Here is a 21,677-nt window from a genome sequence, read left to right as displayed (position 1 = left end):
CTCAGGGTTTTTTTTTTTTTAGACTTTGGTCAGAAAAACTAGTAAACATCATGTGTGTAAAAATAATAATAATAAAAGTAATAAAAATGGATCATTAATGGCACCTATGACCCATAAAACCCCTTATTACCACAAGTGTCTTTTTGTGATTATTTTGCTATAATCTGAGGTTACACACATATAAAACCCTCTTGAATACCATGTGCTGTAGTTTTAAACCCTGTATTAAACTCTACATTTATTTCATTAAACTGTTGTGTGTGCACGTGTGTGTGTGTGTGTGTGTGTGTGTGTGTGTGTGTGTGAAGTATCACATTCAGTCAAAGGCGACATTCAGTCAAAGGCGACAGACTCATAATAATCTGTTATGTCACACAAATTATGGGGTGCCAATAGTTTTGAAATTGTGTCTGAATGAACAGAAAGGTTGTAAAGCAGAAAGGAATAAACAACGACTACGACTGTAGGTACAAACCGAATGTACATTTACATTAAAGATACAGTTTCACAACATATACACTGTTTGTTTGTGGTAAAAATGACCCACACGTCACTAAATGGTCACTCGCTCCTGCGTCCCAGCACGAACCCTGTGATTACAGGAGAACGTACATCATTTTGGGGTAAAAACATGACCAGAAACAGGTGACGCGGTGAAACTGAATCCGGCTCGACTGCGGAGTCTGATACAGAAAAACTCTGTGTAAAAGTCAGGAGGAAGGTGACGTCTGTTTGTCTGCTGCTCCCATGGTGATGCTCTGCCTCTCGCTCAGTGTCTTCACCACCGTGGCTGCGGGAGACTGGAGCACTTTACGTGACAGCCTCATCCTGCCGTCCGTGGGGTCGCGTCCGAAATATTTCACCTGCGATATATGGGAAAGAAAAGACGGCGTGTTGGTTTGGTTTCATCATCTAGTTATGTCTGATCTCCAGCCTGATCTTCTGTTCATTCTGTTCATCACACAGACACACACACACACACACACACACACACACACACACACACACACACACACACACACACACACACACACACACACACACACTTCCACGTGCAGCATAAATCAATCCTGGTATAAGACACACGATCCTGTGCCGTTTCAGAAGGACAGAAAAGCTCAGCGATGGTTTATACTTATAATTCACATCTTATCATCAGGTGTCGGAGACGCAGAACTCACCTGGATCTGCTGGCCGACCTCCAGTCCCAGAGCACTGGGGTGCTTGATCTGTAAAAAACCCCAACAAGACAGCGAAGATGATGATTTTCAGGTCACACTTTAAACACACCTTACAAAATGATACAGATTTAAAGCTTTACTACAAACAACTCACTAAATTCTGAGTCGTTGACTCTAATCAGGTTGCCAGATCTGGACCAGGTTGTAAATGTAAAACAGGTAGGTAAGATTTTGTGCTTTAAAGGATGACAGTGTGAAATTAGCAGCTTTAAGCCTTCCTTTTGCAAACTATTCTGAGGTAGATTTATTTTTTGCCTTGGGAATATTTGACCAAGATCTGGCAACCCGGCACGTCTGAAGTACTCAGGATTCCTGTTTTATTTTTTCTTCTTCTTACCCGTTTATGATCGAGCTGCGAGTTGTGTAGAAGCACAGCGCTCATGTTGGGATAAAGCTTCACCATCACACCGCTGTCTCTGCACAAACATCACAAACACACAGCTATCATCGATCGTCAGATCTCTAAAGAACAGAAACCCAGCTGAGCTGAGAAGCAAACCATGTCAGCGTTCACACACACACACACACACACACTACCTGACTTCCGTGATGGTTGCCGTGTACACAGCCCCGAATTCCAGCTGCTGTTCCTGCTGTAAAACAAACAAACAAACAACAAAAAAAAATAAAGTCTTTGATTTAAAAATCTTTTGGGAAAAAAAAGTTGTGACAGGAGACGAGACACACGTCGTCTTTGCAGATGTCGTTGATGAACTCCTGAGCTTCGTGCAGCGCGTGAGGAGTCGGGGCAAACACCGAGAACGTCTCCTCGTCCACCGAGCTTATGGTCACGCCTGGGAATAAAACACGGCCGAGAGGAAGACTGAGAATAAAACCGGAGCTTTGAATCTTTTTGTAGTGACAGAAATCAAATATAAAAAAACACAAAGAGGAAATCATTCAGAAAGAAAGAAAAGATGACCAGAAGGCACCAAAAAACACAAAATGGATCAAAGAAAGAAGGAAAACAAGAAAGAAAAGCCTGTGTGAGTGTGTGTGTGTGTGTGTGTGTGTGTGTGTGTGTGTACCTGTCTGGGCCTGTAGTCGGCGGAGGTTGTATCCTCCAGGACCAATGAATTGAGATCTTCTGGAAATCGGCACACGAACGTTTTCTTAGAGCAGAAACACAAAACACACATTTCACACTGAGAGAAAAACAAACAAACAAACAAAGGAAATAGAAAAAAAACACAGGTAAACTTTTTCTATCTGTGGAGTTTCATACCAACAACAGGGCCGTTCTCCTTCCTCGAGCTTCTGGGCTTCGAAATGGTTTTATTCATGATTCCTAAAATCTCTCTCTTAGCCACTGAAACAGAGAGAACTGAGTGACTGTGTGTGTGTGTGTGTACCTGTGTGTATGTCGTGTGTGTGTGGGTGCATGTATCTGTGTGTGTGTGTTTGTGTGTGTATGTATCTGTGTGTAAGTCACGTGTGTGTGTGTGTGTGCATGTATCTGTGTGTATGTCACGTGTGTGTGTTTGTGTGTGCATGTATCTGTGTGTATGTCATGTGTGTGTGTGTGTGTGTGTGCATGTATCTGTGTGTATGTCACGTGTGTGTGTGTGTGTGTGTGTGGGTGCATGTATCTGTGTGTATGTCACGTGTGTGTGTGTACCTGTGTGTATGTCGTGTGTGTGTGTGGGTGCATGTATCTGTGTGTATGTGTTTGTGTGTGTATGTATCTGTGTGTAAGTCACGTGTGTGTGTGTGTGCATGTATCTGTGTGTATGTCACGTGTGTGTGTGTGTGTGCATGTATCTGTGTGTATGTCACGTGTGTGTGTGTGTGTGTGTGTGCATGTATCTGTGTGTATGTCATGTGTGTGTGTGTGCATGTATCTGTGTGTATGTCACGTGTGTGTGTGTGTGCATGTATCTGTGTGTATGTCACGTGTGTGTGTGTGCGCATGTATCTGTGTGTATGTCACGTGTGTGTGTGTGTGTGTGTGGGTGTGTGTGTGTGTGTGTGTGTGTGGGTGCATGTATCTGTGTGTATGTCACGTGTGTGTGTGCATGTATCTGTGTGTATGTCGTGTGTGTGTGTGTGTGTGTGTCACCTGTCGCCTGCTGGATTGCCTCCATTACAATTTTCAGAGGAAGTCCAGGGATCTTAACATCAGCCTGAGACACAAACACACACATACAGACACACTCATTAAAAGATATAAACACACACGCATTAACAGAAACACACACGCATTAACAGAAACACACACATCAACAGAAACACACACATCAACAGAAACACACACACATCAACAGAAACACACACACATCAACAGAAACACACACACATCAACAGAAACACACACACATCAACAGAAACACACACACATCAACAGAAACACACACACACACACACGCATTAACAGAAACAGAAACACACACATTAACAGAAACACACACATTAACAGAAACACACACATTAACAGAAACACACACGCATTAACAGAAACACACACGCATTAACAGAAACAGAAACACACACGCATTAACAGAAACACACACGCATTAACAGAAACACACACATTAACAGAAACACACACATCAACAGAAACACACACATCAACAGAAACACACACATCAACAGAAACACACACACATCAACAGAAACACACACACATCAACAGAAACACACACACATCAACAGAAACACACACACACACACACACGCATTAACAGAAACAGAAACACACACATTAACAGAAACACACACATTAACAGAAACACACACATTAACAGAAACACACACGCATTAACAGAAACACACACGCATTAACAGAAACAGAAACACACACGCATTAACAGAAACACACACGCATTAACAGAAACAGAAACACACACACACACATTAACAGAAACACACACACACACATTAACAGAAACACACACACACACACACACGCATTAACAGAAACAGAAACACACACACACATTAACAGAAACACACACACATTAACAGAAACACACACACACATTAACAGAAACACACACACACATTAACAGAAACACACACACGCATTAACAGAAACACACACACACATTAACAGAAACACACACACGCATTAACAGAAACAGAAACACACACACACACACATTAACAGAAACACACACACACATTAACAGAAACACACACACGCATTAACAGAAACAGAAACACACACACACACGCATTAACAGAAACACACACAGAGGTAAGAAGTTTCACCCCACAGCAGGGTTCTCAGTCGTACCTGTAGAGCAGTGATGCCTTTGTTTGTTCCAGCCATCTTAAAATCCATGTCTCCATTATAGTCCTCAATCCCCTACAATCATCACACACACACACACACACACACACACACACACACACACACACACACACACACACAAAAACATTACACAGATAAAAAGAAAAATTAAAAAATATTTCTCTTGTATAAGAAATTGCATTACAACAAAAATATATTACAGAGAAACCAACAAAAATACAAAAGAAATAAATACAATACTGAAAGAAAAAGTGAGATGGGAGAGAAAGAGAGAGAGAGAGAGGGAGAGAGAGAGAGAGAGGGAGAGAGTGAGAGAAAGAGAGAGAGAGAGAGAGAGAGAGAGAGAGAATAGTGAAGGTGAGTGCGGAGGCAACGGACTCACTAATATGTCAGTCAGTAATCTGTAGTCCTGAATCTCAGAGAGTTTCTCAGGGTTTGGTTTGGAAATGAGACCCACAGCCACTCCGGCCACCGCTGAGGAGATCGGAACACCTGAGAACACAAACTGCTGGTCAACACCTGCATTAATCACCTGTACTAATCATCACCTGCATTAATCACCTGCACTAATCACCACCTGCACCAATCACCTGCACTAATCATCACCTGCACTAATCAACACCTGCACTAATCAACACCTGCACTAATCAACACCTGCACTAATCATCACCTGCACTAATCATCACTTGCACTAATCACCACCTGCATTAATCATCACTTGCACTAATCATCACTTGCACTAATCACCACCTGCATTAATCACCTGCACTAATCACCACCTGCACTAATCACCACCTGCACTAATCACCACCTGCACTAATCACCACCTGCACTAATCATCACCTGCATTAATCACCTGCATTAATCACCTGCACTAATCACCTCCTGCATTAATCACCTCCTGCATTAATCACCTGCATTAATCACCTGCACTAATCACCTGCACTAATCATCACCTGCATTAATCACCTGCATTAATCACCTGCACTAATCATCACCTGCACTAATCACCTGCACTAATCACCACCTGCATTAATCACCTGCACTAATCATCACCTGCACTAATCACCACCTGCATTAATCACCTGCACTAATCATCACCTGCACTAATCACCACCTGCATTAATCACCTGCACTAATCACCACCTGCATTAATCACCTGCACTAATCACCTGCACTAATCACCACCTGCATTAATCACCTGCACTAATCATCACCTGCATTAATCACCTGCACTAATCACCTCACGGCATGTTATCATGACTTATCAAATCATATCCAGTAAACAGGATTACAGAAAGCATGACAAAAATACAGCATGGACAAAAAGAACAAATAAATAAATATGTAGTGTTATATATGTGAGAGGGGGGGGGGGGTGTAAAAGAAAGCTTACCTGCATCCATTAAAGCCAGACTGCCTCCACATGCCGATGCCATGGACGATGAGCCTACGCAACACACAGGAAGTTACAAAACAGATTACAAGGTAAACACCGTTAACAGGCCTGATGTTAGTACTGAGGCATACACCAGTACTGAGGCATACACCAGTACTGAGGCATACACCAGTACTGAGGCATACACCAGTACTGAGGCATACACCAGTACTGAGGCATACACCAGTACTGAGGCATACACCAGTACTGAGGCATACACCAGTACAAAAGGCATACACCAGTACTGAGGCATACACCAGTACTGAGGCATACACCAGTACTGAGGCATACACCAGTACAAAAGGCATACACCAGTACTGAGGCATACACCAGTACTGAGGCATACACCAGTACTGAGGCATACACCAGTACTGAGGCATACACCAGTACTGAGGCATACACCAGTACAAAAGGCATACACCAGTACAAAAGGCATACACCAGTACAAAAGGCATACACCAGTACTGAGGCATACACCAGCACTGAGGCATACACCAGCACTGAGGCATACACCAGCACTGAGGCATACACCAGCACTGAGGCATACACCAGCACTGAGGCATACACCAGCACTGAGGCATACACCAGTACTGAGGCATACACCAGTACTGAGGCATACACCAGTACTGAGGCATACACCAGTACTGAGGCATACACCAGCACTGAGGCATACACCAGCACTGAGGCATACACCAGCACTGAGGCATACACCAGTACTGAGGCATACACCAGTACTGAGGCATACACCAGCACTGAGGCATACACCAGCACTGAGGCATACACCAGTACTGAGGCATACACCAGTACTGAGGCATACACCAGTACTGAGGCATACACCAGTACTGAGGCATACACCAGCACTGAGGCATACACCAGCACTGAGGCATACACTACGTTGATGGCAGTAACAAGGTAAACAACAGTAATGAGGTAAACACCAGTAACAAGGCTGACATCAGTTTAAAAAAAAAAAAATGCTGATGGCAGTCACGAGGTAAATATCAGTAAAAAGGTAAACATTAGTAATGAGGTAATCACCAAAAGTGAGGTTAGTGGCCATAATGAGGTAAACAACAGTAATGTTGACAATGACAAAGACGAGACATGCAGGACACTCACCGTTGGACTCCAGAACCTCGGAGGTCACTCGGATGGTAAAGGGGAAGTCTTTAGGAATGACGGGTCTCAGGGCTTTTTCAGCCAGAGCGCCTGGACAGGTACAGAAGGAGGAATAAAGCATTAAAGAGCTCGGAGAGGTTATTAACAGATATAACCACATATAACAGCCATGACACTCACCGTGACCCAGCTCTCGTCTGTTTAGTCCTCCCACCTTCCCGATTTCATTCGTCGCATACGGAGGAAACTGAGACGGAAAAACAGAAAAGCAGAAATTCCGTCAACGGCTTCTAGTAAAGGACAGAAGATCTGGATCAAGTGCTATTCTGTACGCTGCTGAAAAACCAGTGTGGAAACCAGTCTGGGGAAACATTTGTGGTCAACGTCTCTCTTCCTAATTCATTGTATTAGTATTTATTTATTTATTTACCGGGAAGGGGGGGGGGGGGCAGAAAATCAAACTGATATTTACATCAGGTTGTTTTTATTTATTTATTTCATGCATATATCTAATACATCACCAGAATAACTGGCCACGCCCACCAGTATAAAATGACTTCTTTTATAAAACTAAATAATTTCTCAGACATTTTTAACTTACCTCATAGTGGAGCATGAAATTCTTGTCTTTTATCCCACTATTAGAAATAAATAAATAAATGATAAGAAAAGAAATAAGTACAGAACAGAAGACCGTGTGTATTAGAGAGAAAGCATTTTTATGGTCTTTAAACCAATCGGACATCGGGGAAAAAAACAACAACAGACTTCTTTTGAGGCTATTATGGTGTCGTGTTGTGTTTCGGTTCTGATCTCTGGTCAGTTTTTACCTCAGAGCCGTGGTTATGATGTCCGTCTTTATGCTGGACTCCACAGAGTCGAACGTTACCGAGCAAAGCACCTAAAACAAAGGTGAACAGTCATTCTAATCGAGTGCAGATAAACATATGACTGTTTTTATTATCGCTGCTCTGTCGGACCTGTGTTTGTCCTCTCTGGAAGAGCGCAGAACCGTGAAGAGGTTTGAAGACGTCCACTTCACACGAAATGTCCCTTAATGACGTTAAGTCTCGGCCGTCGCACCTGAAACGTCAGAGACGTTGTGATGTGAATGACGCTAGACGTTAGAGACACGGTACGGTGAATGCGAGAGGAATTAGAACGAGACGTCACCTTCTGTACTCGGTCAGCACCAGGTTACGGAAAATCTCTTTAGAAACCACGTTGAAGGCCTCGATCACTTCGAATGGCTCGGCTTGAGGAAATTTCTCTATGATGCAATAAGAGGTAAGGAACCTAAATTATTTGGCATTTCTCAACTCCATTTGGCAAACACTGTATGTTACTAATGTCAAGTTATTAGTGTTACAGTCACTGGTGTTAATGTCATTAGTGTTACAGTCACCGGTGTTAATGTCATTAGTGTTACAGTCACTGGTGTTAATGTCATTAGTGTTACAGTCACCGGTGTTAATGTCATTAGTGTTACAGTCACCGGTGTTAATGTCATTAGTGTTACAGTCACCGGTGTTAATGTCATTAGTGTTACAGTCACCGGTGTTAATGTCATTAGTGTTACAGTCACCGGTGTTAATGTCATTAGCGTTACAGTCACCGGTGTTAATGTCATTAGTGTTATAGTCACCGGTGTTAATGTCATTAGTGTTACAGTCACCGGTGTTAATGTCATTAGTGTTACAGTCACCGGTGTTAATGTCATTAGTGTTACAGTCACCGGTGTTAATGTCATTAGCGTTACAGTCACTGGTGTTAATGTCATTAGCGTTACAGTCACCGGTGTTAATGTCATTAGTGTTACAGTCACCGGTGTTAATGTCATTAGTGTTACAGTCACCGGTGTTAATGTCATTAGTGTTACAGTCACCGGTGTTAATGTCATTAGTGTTACAGTCACCGGTGTTAATGTCATTAGCGTTACAGTCACCGGTGTTAATGTCATTAGCGTTACAGTCACCGGTGTTAATGTCATTAGCGTTACAGTCACCGGTGTTAATGTCATTAGCGTTACAGTCACCGGTGTTAATGTCATTAGTGTTACAGTCACCGGTGTTAAGGTCATTAGTGTTACAGTCACCGGTGTTAATGTCATTAGTGTCACAGTCACCGGTGTTAATGTCATTAGTGTTACAGTCACCGGTGTTAATGTCATTAGTGTTACAGTCACCGGTGTTAATGTCATTAGTGTTATAGTCACCGGTGTTAATGTCATTAGTGTTACAGTCACCGGTGTTAATGTCATTAGTGTTAGTCACTGGTGTTAATGTCATTAGTGTTATAGTCACCGGTGCTAATGTCATTAGTGTTACAGTCACTGGTGTTAATGTCATTAGTGTTACAGTCACTGGTGTTACAGTCATTAGTGTTACAGTCACTGGTGTTAATGTCATTAGCGTTACAGTCACTGGTGTTACAGTCACTGGTGTTAATGTCATTAGCGTTACAGTCACTGGTGTTACAGTCACTGGTGTTAATGTCATTAGCGTTACAGTCACTGGTGTTACAGTCACTGGTGTTAATGTCATTAGTGTTACAGTCACTGGTGTTAATGCCATTAGTGTTACAGTCACTGGTGTTAATGCCATTAGTGTTACAGTCACTGGTGTTACAGTCATTAGTGTTACAGTCACCGGTGTTAATGTCATCAGTGTTACAGTCACTGGTGTTAATGTCATCAGTGTTACAGTCACTGGTGTTAATGTCATCAGTGTTACAGTCACTGGTGTTAATGTCATCAGTGTTACAGTCACTGGTGTTACTGTCATCAGTGTTACAGTCACTGGTGTTACAGTCACTAGTGTTACAGTCACTGGTGTTACAGTCAGTAGTGTTACAGTCAGTAGTGTTACAGTCACTGGTGTTACAGTCAGTAGTGTTACAGTCACTGGTGTTACAGTCAGTAGTGTTACAGTCACCGGTGTTAATGTCATTAGTGTTACAGTCACTGGTGTTAATGTCATCAGTGTTACAGTCACTGGTGTTAATGTCATCAGTGTTACAGTCACTGGTGTTACTGTCATCAGTGTTACAGTCACTGGTGTTACTGTCATCAGTGTTACAGTCACCGGTGTTAATGTCATTAGTGTTACAGTCACTGGTGTTAATGTCATTAGCGTTACAGTCACTGGTGTTAATGTCATTAGTGTTATAGTCACCGGTGTTAATGTCATTAGTGTTACAGTCACCGGTGTTAATGTCATTAGTGTTACAGTCACTGGTGTTAATGTCATTAGTGTTACAGTCACTGGTGTTAATGTCATCAGTGTTACAGTCACTGGTGTTACAGTCATCAGTGTTACAGTCACTGGTGTTAATGTCATCAGTGTTACAGTCACTGGTGTTAATGTCATCAGTGTTACAGTCACTGGTGTTACTGTCATCAGTGTTACAGTCACTGGTGTTACAGTCACTAGTGTTACAGTCACTGGTGTTACAGTCACTGGTGTTACAGTCACTGGTGTTAATGTCATTGGTGTTACAGTCATTAGTGTTACAGTCACTGGTGTTACAGTCAGTAGTGTTACAGTCAGTAGTGTTACAGTCACTGGTGTTACAGTCAGTAGTGTTACAGTCACTGGTGTTACAGTCAGTAGTGTTACAGTCACCGGTGTTAATGTCATTAGTGTTACAGTCACCGGTGTTAATGTCATTAGTGTTACAGTCACCGGTGTTAATGTCATTAGTGTTACAGTCACTGGTGTTACAGTCATCAGTGTTACAGTCACCGGTGTTAATGTCATCAGTGTTACAGTCACCGGTGTTAATGTCATCAGTGTTACAGTCACCGGTGTTAATGTCATCAGTGTTACAGTCACTGGTGTTACAGTCACCGGTGTTAATGTCATCAGTGTTACAGTCACTGGTGTTAATGTCATTGGCGTTACAGTCACTGGCGTTAATGCCATTAGTGATACAGTCACCAGGGTGTTAATGTCATTAGCGTTACAGTCACTGGTGTTAATGTCATTAGCGTTACAGTCACTGGTGTTAATGTCATTAGCATTACAGTCACTGGTGTTAATGTCATTAGCATTACAGTCACTGGCGTTACAGTCACTGGCATTACAGTCACTGGTGTTACAGTCACTGGTGTTAATGTCATTAGCTTTACAGTCACTGGTGTTAATGTCATTAGCATTACAGTCACTGGTGTTAATGTCATTAGCGTGTCATCAGCAGACAAACTAAAATGCAGCCACCTTTGACCTGCTCTTCTGTGTCGAGTCTGATTTTATTCACAGCTTCGTCTCTGGAGATCTGAACAAAACCAAGACAGAGCACAATGTAATAGAGAACAATAATAAACAACTATTAACAATTATAAACACTATAAATACCTTATCATGTGAAAAGTCTGTGAAGACTGCATAGATCTTCTCACCAGCAAGTCTGCGCGCGCGCGCACACACACACACACACACACACACACACACACACACACACACACACACACAAAATAAAGCTCATAGAATTACTTGATTGGTTGACAGAATAAAATAAAGAACAATGAAGTAAAAAAAAGGAAGTAAAAAGCAGAATGAATGTTTTATTGTGTTTAGGACAGTGTGTAGCTCGTACTGGCGTGTGTACTCCACCATCTCAGGGGGGGCAGTGAAGAGTTTCTGTGGTGAACGCTTCACCACCTTGAGCTCTCTGGCCAGCTGCTGGATGGCATGAATGATCTGCTGCGTGTGCTTCACTCCCAGTTTAATGGCATGACAGAAGTCCTGCTGGAGGATGTTCTCAGCAGCTGCTTCCATCATCACTGCAAACACAAGCAACAAATAAGACACTGAATCGAACACAGTAAGTACTGAATCAAATAGAGAAGCCTCTGAATCGAATGCAGCAGGTACTGAATCGAATGCAGCAGGTACTGAATCGAATGCAGCAGGTACTGAATCGAATGCAGCAGGTACTGAATCGAATGCAGCAGGTACTGAATCGAATGCAGCAGGTACTGACTCACCCACTTGGCTAGAAGGAGCTCCAGCTACCACCAGATTGAGGGCGCTGGAGCTCATCTCTTTCCGAGTCGGGTTCACGACAAACTCTCCGTCGATAATGCCGATACGCACAGCACCTGTGGCGAGAATAGAACCAACATTAACCACACACACGCGCACACACACACACACACACACACACACACACACACACACACACACACACACACACACACACACACACACACACACACACACACACTATGGGCTCACCGACAGGTCCGTTCCAGGGAATATCGGAGACAGCAAGAGCAGCAGATGCTGAGAGAAAACAGTAACAAGACGTTATGGTATTGAATTAAATAAATAAAATAAAAAGCCATTGAATGAATAAATGGATTCTTCCACATCTACACTGAACCATCTTTTCCTGGGTTACAGTCACCGGTGTTAATGTCATTAGTGTTACAGTCACTGGTGTTAATGTCATTAGTGTTACAGTCACCGGTGTTAATGTCATTAGTGTTACAGTCACTGGTGTTAATGTCATTAGTGTTACAGTCACAGGTGTTAATGTCATTAGTGTTGCAGTCACTGGTGTTAATGTCATTAGTGTTACAGTCACTGGTGTTAATGTCATTAGTGTTACAGTCACTTGTGTTAATGTCATTAGCGTTACAGTCACCGGTGTTAATGTCATTAGCGTTACAGTCACTGGTGTTAATGTCATTAGCGTTACAGTCACTGGTGTTAATGTCATTAGCGTTACAGTCACCGGTGTTAATGTCATTAGCGTTACAGTCACTGGTGTTAATGTCATTAGCGTTACAGTCACTGGTGTTAATGTCATTAGCGTTACAGTCACCGGTGTTAATGTCATCAGCGTTACAGTCACCGGTGTTAATGTCATTGGCGTTACAGTCACCGGTGTTAATGTCATTAGCGTTACAGTCACCGGTGTTACAGTCACTGGTGTTAATGTCATTAGCGTTACAGTCACCGGTGTTAATGTCATTAGCGTTACAGTCACCGGTGTTAATGTCATTAGCGTTACAGTCACCGGTGTTAATGTCACTAGTGTTACAGTCACCGATGTTAATGTCATTTGTGTTACAGTCACTGGTGTTAATGTCATTAGTGTTACAGTCACCGGTGTTAATGTCACTAGTGTTACAGTCACCGGTGTCAATGTCATTAGTGTTACAGTCACCGGTGTCAATGTCATTAGCATTACAGTCACCGGTGTCAATGTCACTAGTGTTACAGTCACCGGTGTCAATGTCATTAGTGTTACAGTCACCGGTGTCAATGTCATTAGCATTACAGTCACCGGTGTCAATGTCATTAGCGTTACAGTCACTGGTGTTAATGTCATTAGCATTACAGTCACTGATGTTAATGTCATTAGCATTACAGTCACTGGTGTTAATGTCATTAGCGTTACAGTCACTGGTGTTAATGTCATTAGCGTTACAGTCACTGGTGTTAATGTCATTAGCGTTACAGTCACTGGTGTTAATGTCATCAGCGTTACAGTCACTGGTGTTAATGTCATTAGCGTTACAGTCACTGGTGTTAATTGTCATTAGCGTTACAGTCACATTTGAAAACAAGCAAACAAACAAAAAAATTTAAAAAATCGGAATCAGGAGCTTTCGCACCTCCGTTGATGGCGAGGACGTCCGGATTGTTCACACCGTCAGCGGCTAAAATGTTGCACAGAACCTTCACGAAGACAAGAAACGCGTTTCAGTCACAGTCGTGTTAGCGTGAACTCGGGTGAAGTAAAGTGAACCGCTGAAGCAGGAGAGTCGTACTGTACCTGTGTGTCGTAGAAATATCCAGCAGGAAACAGCGGCCTGATGGAGCGATCTGTACACAGTCACAAACACTGATTACATTAATAATGATTACATGAACTCACTGAGTAATCAGCAGCTCTGTGTATTAACAAGCTCAAATGGTTTTATCCCCAACAGACTGTAGTTAACCTTTAGATATCTGCTGCAAAAATTTTTATTTATTTATTTATTTATTTTTTAGAGTCAAGCAAAAAGAAAGGAAAACGAGTCTGACTCGACTACAAATCTAACTCACAGAGGAAGTGAAAAAAAAAAAGATATCAGAACCTTCAGAGATAAGAGAAAAGAACAGCAGCAAAGATGTAGTCAAAGAGTGTAAAAAAAAATAACTGAAAACAACAACACAAAAAAAACACAGAGCTAAAAAAAAAAGCTAAATAATTTAAATAAATAAACAAACAAACAAACAAACAAACAAATAAATAAATAAAACCAAACAACAGAGGAAACTATAATAAATAAAAAATAATATAATAATTTTTAAAAACAAAGAAAGAAAGTGCGGATGTCCAAGTAAAAAACAAACAAAACAAAACAGTAAATAAGCAAGTAAAAAAAAAAAAACTAAATAACCACAAAGATGCAACCAAAGAGTGGATAATAAATAAAAACAAAAACAGTTTTGGAGAATTGCATAAACACTAAAAAAATTCAGAAAAAAAGTGCTTAAAGAAATGAAAAGTGGATAAATGTAATTTTTAAATCACATTCAGAAATATTACTTTAAATATTTACACTAAAGTGAGGGTGCACAAACTTTTGCTCTAGCAGTGAGTGTTTAGTTGTAGCTTGTTTTACACACCGATGAGTCTGCTGGTGAGAATCTCTGAGTCGCTGGTGCCCGTTTCTCTCCGCAGGTAGTTGGTGGGGATTCGTCCGGCTGCCGCTGCTTTCTGCCTGTAATCCACCTGCAAGCATCATATCAGCAAGTCAGACAAACACACACACACACACACACACACACACACACACACACACACACACACACACACACACACACACAACTCACCACCAGGGGCATGAACTGTGATGGTGAAGGTCTGGTCTTGCTGACGGCGGTCACCATCACTGAAGTTTCTCCGAGCTGGAAAAAAATTAATTAATTAAAAATAACTCAGCAGGATAATATTATATTGTTTTATTGTATATAAATTTAATAGCTGTTAAACATCTGTATCTTTCTGTATCTATTTGGAAGTTTGTTTCTTTGTGGATAAAAGCATAATGGAGTGACGAAGGTGTGGAGGATTAAAGCTCACCTGTACAACAGAACTACCGTCTGCGAATCTCGCAAGCTTCCCCGTCGATATCTCAAGTTTCCTTAGAAGACAGGAGAAATGAGGATGAGGACGAGGACAGACATGACATCTGAGCAAAACCTGAAACCACTGATAAATAAAAAACTCCAGTGTCTTTGGCTTTACGCGGCTGAACGACGTCGTATTCGACAATATTTTGTTTACAACGTACAAAAAAGTGACAGGAAGTGAACAGTAACTCAAATAATCAGTCTTTACAACCGCGAAGAGCAGAAAAGCATCTCAAAAGTGACGTGACATACGGTTAAGTGCGGTGACCCATACTCAGAATTCGTTCACTGCATTTAACCCATCCAAAGTGCACACACACAGCAGTGAACACACACACACACACACACACAGCAGTGAACACACACACACACAGCAGTGAACACACACACACACAGCAGTGAACACACACACACACAGCAGTGAACACACACACACACAGCAGTGAACAAACACACAGCAGTGAACACACACACAGCAGTGAACACACACACACAGCAGTGAACACACACACACAGCAGTGAACACACACACACACACACACAGCAGTGAACACACACACACACACACACAGCAGTGAACACACACACAGCAGTGAACACACACACAGCAGTGAACACACACACAGCAGTGAACACACACACACAGCAGTGAACACACACACACAGCAGTGAACACACACACACACACACACAGCAGTGAACACACACACACACACACACAGCAGTGAACACACACACACACACACACACAGCAGTGAACACACACACACACACACACACAGCAGTGAACACACACACACACACACAGCAGTGAACACACACACACACACACACACACACACACACAGCAGTGAACACACACACAGCAGTGAACACACACACACACACACACACACAGCAGTGAACACACACACACACACACAGCAGTGAACACACACACACACACAGCAGTGAACACACACACACACACACAGCAGTGAACACACACACACACACACAGCAGTGAACACACACACACAGCAGTGAACACACACACACACACACAGCAGTGAACACACACACACACACAGCAGTGAACACACCACACCCACACAGCAGTGAACACACACACACACACACAGCAGTGAACACACACACACACACACAGCAGTGAACACACACACACACACAGCAAGTGAACACACAACACACACACCCAGCAGTTAACACACACACCCACACACACACACAGCAGTGAACACACACACACACACACAGCAGTGAACACACACAGCAGTGAACACACACAGCAGTGAACACACACACACACACAGCAGTGAACACACACACACACACACAGCAGTGAACACACACACACACACAGCAGAGAACACACACACACACACACACACACACACAGCAGTTAACACTTCCTCTCACACACACACACACAACAGTGAACACACACACACACACACACAGCAGTGAACACACACACAGCAGTGAACACACACACACACACACAGCAGTGAACACACACACACACAGCAGTGAACACACACACACACAGCAGTGAACACACACACACACACACAGCAGTGAACACACACACACAGCAGTGAACACACACACACACACAGCAGTGAACACACACACACACACACAGCAGTGAACACACACACACACACACAGCAGTGAACACACACACACACACACAGCAGTGAACACACACACACACACACAGCAGTGAACACACACAGCAGTGAACACACACAGCAGTGAACACACACAGCAGTGAACACACACAGCAGTGAACACACACACACACACACACACACAGCAGTGAACACACACACACACAGCAGTGAACACACACACACACAGCAGTGAACACACACACACACACAGCAGTGAACACACACACACACACAGCAGTGAACACACACACACACACAGCAGTGAACACACACACACACACACACACACACACACACAGCAGTGAACACACACACACACACACAGCAGTGAACACACACACACAGCAGAGAACACACACACACACAAGTGCACACACACACACAGAAGTGAACACACACACACTCACACACACAGCAGTGAACACACACACACACAGCATTGAACTCACACACACACACACACAGCAGTGAACACACACACACACACACAGCAGTGAACACAACACACACACACACAGCAGTGAACACACACACACACACACAGCAGTGAACACACCACACACAACACACAGATGAACACACACACACACACCAGCAGTGAACACACACACACACACACACACAGCAGTGAACACACACACACACACACAGCAGTGAACACACACACACACACAGCAGTGAACACACACACACACACAGCAGTGAACACACACACACACAGCAGTGAACACACACAGCAGTGAACACACACACACACACACACAGCAGTGAACACACACACACACACACACAGCAGTGAACACACACACACACACACACACAGCAGTGAACACACACACACACAGCAGTGAACACACACACACACAGCAGTGAACACACACACACACAGCAGTGAACACACACACACACAGCAGTGAACACACACACACACACACACAGCAGTGAACACACACACACACACACACAGCAGTGAACACACACACACACACACACAGCAGTGAACACACACACACACACACACAGCAGTGAACACACACACACAGCACACAGCAGTGACACACACAACACACACACAGCAGTGAACACACACACACACACACAGCAGTGAACACACACACACACACACAGCAGTGAACACACACACACACACACAGCAGTGAACACACACACACACACACACACACAGCAGTGAACACACACACACACAGCAGTGAACACACACACACACAGCAGTGAACACACACACACACACACACAGCAGTGAACACACACACACACACACAGCAGTGAACACACACACACACACACAGCAGTGAACACACACACACACACACAGCAGTGAACACACACACACACACACACAGCAGTGAACACACACACACACACACAGCAGTGAACACACACACACACACACACACAGCAGTGAACACACACACACACACACAGCAGTGAACACACACACACACACAGCAGTGAACACACACACACACACAGCAGTGAACACACACACACACAGCAGTGAACACACACAGCAGTGAACACACACACACACACACACACACACACACACACACACACAGCAGTGAACACACACACACACACACACACAGCAGTGAACACACACACACACACCAGTGAAAAAACACACACACACAAGAGAACACACACACACACAGCAGTGAACACACACACACACAGCAGTGAACACACACACACACACACACAGCAGTGAACACACACACACACACACACAGCAGTGAACACACACACACACACACACAGCAGTGAACACACACACACACACACACAGCAGTGAACACACACACACACACACAGCAGTGAACACACACACACACACACAGCAGTGAACACACACACACACACACAGCAGTGAACACACACACACACACACAGCAGTGAACACACACACACACACACAGCAGTGAACACACACACACACACACACACACACAGCAGTGAACACACACACACACAGCAGTGAACACACACACACACACACAGCAGTGAACACACACAGCAGTGAACACACACAGCAGTGAACACACACAGCAGTGAACACACACAGCAGTGAACACACACAGCAGTGAACACACACACACACACACACACACACACAGCAGTGAACACACACACACACAGCAGTGAACACACACACACACAGCAGTGAACACACACACACACACAGCAGTGAACACACACACACACAGCAGTGAACACACACACACACAGCAGTGAACACACACACACACACAGCAGTGAACACACACACACACACAGCAGTGAACACACACACACACACAGCAGTGAACACACACACACACACACACACACACACACACACACACACACACACACACACACACAGCAGTGAACACACACACACACACACACACAGCAGAACACACACACACAGCAGTGAACACACACACACAGCAGTGAACACACACACACACACACACACACAGCAGTGAACACACACACACAGCAGTGAACACACACACACACACACACACCAGTGAACACACACACACACACACAGCAGTGAACACACACACACACACAGCAGTGAACACACACACACACACACAGAAGTGAACACACACACACACACACAGCAGTGAACACACACACACACACAGCAGTGAACACACACACACACACAGCAGTGAACACACACAGCAGTGAACACACACACACACACACACACCAGAGAACACACACACACACACACACACACAGCAGATAACACACACACACACACACACACAGCAGTGAACACACACACACACAGCAGTGAACAAACACACACAGCAGTGAACACACACACACACACACACACACAGAAGTTAACACACACACACACACACAGCAGTGAACACACACACACACACACAGCATTTAACACACACACACACACACAGCAGTGAACACACACACACACAGCAGTGAACACACACACACACACACACAGCAGTGAACACACACACACAAACACAGCAGTGGACACACACAGCAGTGAACACACACACACAACAGTCAACACACACACACACAGCAGTCAACACACACACACACACAGCAGTCAACACACACACACACAGCAGTCAACACACACACACACAGCAGTGAACACACACACACACAGCAGTGAACACACACACACACAGCAGTGAACACACACACACACAGCAGTGAACACACACACACACACACACAGCAGTGAACACACACACACACACACAGCAGTGAACACACACACACACAGCAGTGAACACACACACACACACAGCAGTGAACACACACACACACACAAAGAGAACAGAACACACACACACACACAGCAGTGAACACACACACACACACAGCAGTGAACACACACACACACACAGCAGTGAACACACACACACACACACACACACACACACACACACACACACACACACACACACACACACACACACACACACACACAGCAGTGAACACACACACACACACAGCAGTGAACACACACACACACACAGCAGTGAACACACACACACACACACACACACACACACACACACACACCACAGAACACACACACACACACACACACACACACACACACACAAAAAACACACACACCACACACACACACACCACACACACACACACACACACACACACACCACACAGCAGTGAACACACACACACACACACACATCAGTTAACACACACACATACACAGCAGTGAACACACACCACACACCCCACACACACACACACAGCAGTGAACACACACACACACACACAGCAGTGAACACACACACACACAGCAGTGAACACACACACACACACAGCAGTGAACACACACACACACACAGCAGTGAACACACACACACACACACACACAGCAGTGAACACACACAGCAGAAGACCACTTCAGGATCTGCTCCTGGCTGCCAAGACTGTTATTAACTGTCCAGTTTGGGTGACTTTTATTATGTATTTTCTTATTTACTTATTTTTTCCCCCAATAATTAAACACATTTAGATATTTGAGCAAAAAAACCCCCAAAAAACCCCAATAATTCGTGAGAAAGGCTTGAGAGTTTCTACAAGCTACACATTGCACTTGATGTCTATCAGGTTTAAGATTCAGATTTATTTATTTATTTACACATTTTACCTTCCATCTAAATCCACTGCAACTCTCTTCTCTGTGCTGTGACTGGACCACAAAGTCCTCCGCGACAGCGAACAGCCGAATGACAGCAACCGCCTCATGTTAACGTTTCACCTCAAATCAAGATCAAAATATTATAATAATAATAAAATCTTTACAATCTAAACACATCAACATTGTGTCACTGTGTCATCAGGGCGCCGCCATTTTAGCAAGTCACGTGACGCGGATTCGTGCCTCTCGTTGGCTGAGCTCCTGCGCGCCCTTCGTTATCCTCCGGAGCGACGCGTTGAGCGAAAAGAAATAGTTCCTAGAGCACGTGTAGAATTGTATGGAATGAAAAATTCGATGATAGAAAAATGATTAAAGTTTTCGTTTTTTTATTTATTACATTTCATGAAAAGACTATTAGCTTGTATTTTTTAACAAAGTATTAAAATCTATGATTTTCTCTTACATTTTGTACCATTGTTAAATCAAAGCACATCATTTATACTACATGCAAAGATCCCTATGAAATTCAGTTACTTATAAAAGTATTAAGAAATTTCTCAGAATTTAAAAAAATAAGTTAAATTGATTTTAATAACTTTACAATATACTTCACGAGTATTGTTGCTATCGTCGTG

At 43.5% G+C, this 21,677-nt stretch overlaps 1 protein-coding gene across 1 annotated transcript; it reads right to left on the bottom strand.

The window, feature by feature from the left end:
- Positions 1-462: 462 nt before the first annotated feature.
- On the bottom strand, positions 463-21,301 carry LOC113649928 (polyribonucleotide nucleotidyltransferase 1, mitochondrial). The gene is made up of 28 exons (XM_027157891.2): positions 21,052-21,301; positions 15,137-15,197; positions 14,887-14,961; positions 14,680-14,785; positions 13,838-13,887; positions 13,677-13,740; positions 12,289-12,336; positions 12,039-12,152; positions 11,648-11,834; positions 11,407-11,458; positions 11,269-11,326; positions 8,225-8,321; positions 8,032-8,134; positions 7,882-7,952; positions 7,653-7,689; positions 7,232-7,298; positions 7,052-7,141; positions 5,891-5,944; positions 4,877-4,986; positions 4,477-4,548; positions 3,301-3,364; positions 2,467-2,550; positions 2,270-2,353; positions 1,929-2,035; positions 1,779-1,834; positions 1,579-1,657; positions 1,182-1,229; positions 463-863 (listed from the first exon to the last, which is right to left on the bottom strand). Exons 1-28 carry the CDS (start codon positions 21,147-21,149, stop codon positions 711-713), a joined length of 2,289 nt encoding a protein of 762 aa, XP_027013692.1. The 5' UTR covers positions 21,150-21,301; the 3' UTR covers positions 463-710.
- Positions 21,302-21,677: the final 376 nt, after the last annotated feature.

The sequence above is a fragment of the Tachysurus fulvidraco genome, chromosome 7 (genome assembly GCF_022655615.1).
Source record: "Tachysurus fulvidraco isolate hzauxx_2018 chromosome 7, HZAU_PFXX_2.0, whole genome shotgun sequence".
NCBI lineage: Eukaryota > Metazoa > Chordata > Actinopteri > Siluriformes > Bagridae > Tachysurus > Tachysurus fulvidraco.
The sequence above is the reverse complement of the archived record's forward strand: the minus strand, read 5'-3'. Positions and strand labels throughout refer to the sequence as shown.